Below are 4,196 nucleotides of genomic sequence, written 5' to 3' on the forward strand. Positions count from 1 at the left end.
ATCTTTTGAAAGTTCGATTCATTAAGATTTTTGTTTTTACCTTTAGTTGTTCTAATTTTTTCTTAGTGACATGTTGATTGATTGGAGGATGGTGTGATGCTTTTTGTTTGATAAGATCAAGATTAATTTTATCAATTTCTTCACGAAAAGTTTCTTTTGTTTTTCTAATGTTTGTTGCTGCTTTATTTCCTTGTGCTCTTTGAAGGGCTTCATCAATATACATTTTTCTATATTTACTAATACTTTTGCTCATTTCTTTTGCCATTTTCTTTGCATTTAAATTAATTCGTTTTTGTTCATTAGCTAATTCAATTGTAATCTTTCTAATTTTTCCTGCTAGTTTTGGAATTCTTTTCTTATCAATTTGGTCTTTTGAATGTACTAATTTCTCTAATTCTTTTTTGTAAAATGTTAAATGAAGTTTAAGATGTTCTAAATGATGTGTATGAATTACTTCAATAGGATTTTTTGAGAGTTGTTTATCTATTCGTTTTGAAATTAATTTTTTAAATCGTTCTAATTCAGGTTTTGTAATTTGTAATTTCTTTTTTTGTTCTAATGTTTTAGCAAAACACAAAAAGAAGAAGAGAAGAATAAAAGAAATGATTTTCATAGAAAAGTTAAATTAAAAATGAATTTTTAAAGATTTTAGATTAATTAGAATTAATTTATTAATATATAAATTATAAATAAATTTTGATGTTTTTTTAAAAAGAAAACTAAAAAATAAAAAGAAACTTAAAAATGTATTTAATTTAATCAGATGAAGGGCTTGAAGATTTCTTTAATTGAAGCAATTCATAAAGAACCTGATCATCATTAGAAGAATTTTTCAGATAACTAGAACGTAATTCGGATAATTCTATTAAACGAATAAGATCTTTACAAATAGGTTCTTTTGAAGTATAAAGGAAAGAGTGGAATTTTTGAATAGCTAAAGCCTTTGATAATTGTAAGAAAATATTTTCAGAAGAACTAAGTTGAATTTGAGTTTGTTGAATTTGAGAGGAATATTTTTCTTTTATTATTTTTAAGAGATGAATTGCCATATCTTCTAACACATGATTCATTTCAAAGAGAACTTCTCTAACATTATCAGCATTTTCATTTCTAGATAAATCAACCACAATTGAAATAATAGAAGTATTAATTGTATTAACTTCAATTATTTTTGTTAATATTCCATTTTTCATTTCATCAGTTTTATTTGGAACGAAAGGAGAACTAGCAATAGTTGGGATATTATTTAATATAAAATAACTTCTGAATAAATTGTAAAGGTCATTCATTAATACTGTAGTTTTTAATAAATTTAAAAAGTCATAATTAATTCTTTGACAATCATTATATTTCATTTCATTAATTTGTCCTTTAATTTTATTAGCAAGTTTAAGTGATATAGTGTAATTATTTTGACATATACATTGAAGTATTTTACTAATATATTTAATTGGTTGTTGATTCATTCTAGTAAATATTGGTTCTTCTAAGAGATTTTCTTTTATTGTTTTAGGTAATTGTGTTTCAATGTCATTACTTAATGAAGCTTTGTAAATGGTTTTACTTAATAATTTCATAAATGAACTAAGATCAGGTAAATAATTTTCATTAAAAATATTGTTTCCAGTTAGTCCTTCAATATATTTAATTAATTCTTTAATAATATTATTCTTCAACATAAATTCTTCTACTTCTTTAGACGATTTAAAACAATAATATAATATCATAAAGAATTGTTTTAAACAATAAATATTCTTTGTACTTTCACTCATTAAGTTAGTCATTTGTTTAACAAATGAAATAACATTTTGATTTGAACCATTTTTAATAAACCATTTACATAAATAAACTGCTCTGATTCTACTTCTTTCACTTTGATTATTTATGATATATTTTTTAATATCAGTTTGTTCCATAACATCATTTGAATGTGTTTTCATTCCATTTTCTTTTAATTCAATTAATAATGGATCAACTAAATCAATTAAATCTTCTCTCGATGAATTTATTATATTTTGTATAAATGTACATACAAATAAATTCATTTCACTTCCAATTGAAACTTTTAATAGTTCTACATCATTGCAAACTATATCGTTTAACATTTCAATTCTTTCTTCTTCCAAACTTGGATTTAATTTAATTCCAATTTTGTTTTCATTTTCTTTTTTATTAATACGTGAATAAACAAAAATATATCCTGATGACTTATTCCCTCCTCCAAGCCCTGCTTCTTTTACTCTATTAAATGATACTAAATGAACATTACTATCATTACACTCTAACCACCCTTCTTCATTTTTAATAAAACTAAAATAATGTCCAGCATTTGCACTTCCAATATGAACAATAACACCAATTAATTGATAATCTTGATTACATCCATATTGACTTAAATTAATAATTTCATTAAATGAACACTCTTCATTATTTTTAATTGTAGAAAAATGATCACTTGCAATACTAAATCTGTTTAATTGTAACAATAAATATTGTGGTGCATTTTTAAGTTTATTTTGTTTTCTTGCAACAATATATTTTCCATCATCAGTTTTAATCATATTTTCTCCATTAAATACTTCTTCTCTAAAAAATGATTCTAATGATAATTCAACACTCATTTGTAATGGAAGAAATAGTTCTCGTGATTCACTTTCATGTATTTTTTTATATGGAACATTTTTATCAAGAGATGAAATAATGTCATCAAATTTACATGTAAAACAATCAAAGATTTGATTTCCTTTAAGTGCTTCTTCAATACAGTCAAATAATAAATTTATAAAATCATTTGTATCATGTTGTATTGTTATTAAGTCATTTCTCTTTTTATAGCTTTGAATTGATTCAATTAAAGGAATAGTAGAATAACTTTTTTTTGATCCGATTGACATTTCTGTAAATAAAATTTGTAATTGATGAATAACTTCTATTGCAAGGTCTTTTGAATAATTATCAGAGTCTTCATCCATTTTATTAGAAAAATAGTTAGTAAATTCATCTAAATTTTGTTTATTTTTATTTGTTAAAGTATTTATATTTTGGTTATTAGAAATAGAATTATTTTTTGATTTATTTGAATTTGTTTTTAATTCATCACAATTAATTTCAAGAACTTTATCTCTAAATATTTTCATATTATATAATTGTTGTAAAGCAGAATTAATATAACAAGTAGCTCCATGATTATAAAATCCAACATGACCACGTCTATGTTCGTCTTGTGAAATTGATTCTTTTAAAGGAATAATTTTTTTAGGATGTTTGTTATAAATAACCTTAATTATTTTATCAAATATTTTTTGTTTATGAATTTTAATAAAATTAATAAAATGAATAACGGCATGTCTACTTGGATAACTAACAATAGAAATATCTTCAATGTATTTTTGAATTAAGGTATTTGAAATTCTTACAATTTCTATATCTGTTAAATATTCTACAAAAATTTCTAGTATTTTAATACAAAATGGTAATCTAATTTCTTTTTGTGTGAAATCTTCATTACAAGAAATAATAATTTCTTTGCAATTTTGAATTAGTTGAATAACAATATTTTTATGTATTTTATGTTTTTGTAATGTCTCACTAAGTTCACAAAGAATTAAATACCATTGAGAAATGATTGTTGATTCTTTTAGTTGGTTTATAGTAATTAAATTGTATATTACTTTATTTAGAAAAGAATCAAATGTATTGTTTTTAATAAGACTTTCAATAACTAACTTACTAATTTTAGGAATAATACATTGCATTTCAATATTATCTTGATTTGATTGAATTATATTTTTTAATACTGAATATAGTCTTTCTCCATCTAAAAAGTATTCACCTCCTTCAACTGAATTAACCATTTTTAATACGCTTTCTAAAATATTTAATGATTCCTGACTTCCTGGATTTTGTTCAATACAAATAACACACTTTTCTACAATTTCAAAATGATTATTATTAGGTTCTTTGTTACTTTGACAATACCTTCCATAGATTTTTCCTATTAATTCTATTCCTTCAATAGAATTAATTTGTTCAAGACGTTTAACAATCCATTCAATACAATAGTTATTTATTTCTTCTTCTTGTTCAATTGTTTGTAAAAAATAAATTAATTCACTTCCTTTTTTTTTAATATCTTTTCCTTCTTTTAATATTTTTACTTCATTTTTAATAGAAATAATAGTTGGTAGTTTCATTAA

General features: G+C 22.3%; 3 protein-coding genes across 3 annotated transcripts in view, besides 5 other annotated features; all 3 read right to left on the reverse strand.

Annotated features, from left to right (window-relative positions):
- Window positions 1-613, reverse strand: EDI_304640 (uncharacterized protein; the record flags this gene model as incomplete). Its single annotated transcript, XM_001735808.1, has 1 exon — window positions 1-613. A coding segment is annotated over one exon (613 nt), but the record flags the coding sequence as incomplete, so codon positions are not given.
- A 7-nt stretch (window positions 614-620) lies between these two features.
- Window positions 621-760: a sequence feature (AT_rich).
- On the reverse strand, window positions 756-3,854 carry EDI_304650 (uncharacterized protein; the record flags this gene model as incomplete). Its single annotated transcript, XM_001735809.1, has 1 exon — window positions 756-3,854. The coding sequence occupies one exon, from the start codon at window positions 3,852-3,854 to the stop codon at window positions 756-758; it is 3,099 nt and encodes a 1,032-aa protein (XP_001735861.1).
- Window positions 1,240-1,260: a sequence feature (AT_rich).
- Window positions 1,638-1,670: a sequence feature (AT_rich).
- Window positions 3,003-3,094: a sequence feature (AT_rich).
- Window positions 3,280-3,334: a sequence feature (AT_rich).
- Window positions 3,855-4,164: 310 nt separating the features above from the next.
- EDI_304660 (uncharacterized protein) overlaps window positions 4,165-4,196 on the reverse strand; it is a gene marked incomplete at both ends in the record, with an annotated part of 2,068 nt that continues 2,036 nt past the window's right edge. Inside the window, one exon of the mRNA XM_001733259.1 lies at window positions 4,165-4,196. This exon is cut by the window's right edge and continues 106 nt beyond it. Within this exon, the coding sequence (XP_001733311.1) occupies window positions 4,165-4,196 (32 nt within the window).

The sequence above is a fragment of the Entamoeba dispar genome, genomic scaffold (genome assembly GCF_000209125.1).
Source record: "Entamoeba dispar SAW760 scf_1105229459437 genomic scaffold, whole genome shotgun sequence".
NCBI lineage: Eukaryota > Evosea > Mastigamoebida > Endamoebidae > Entamoeba > Entamoeba dispar.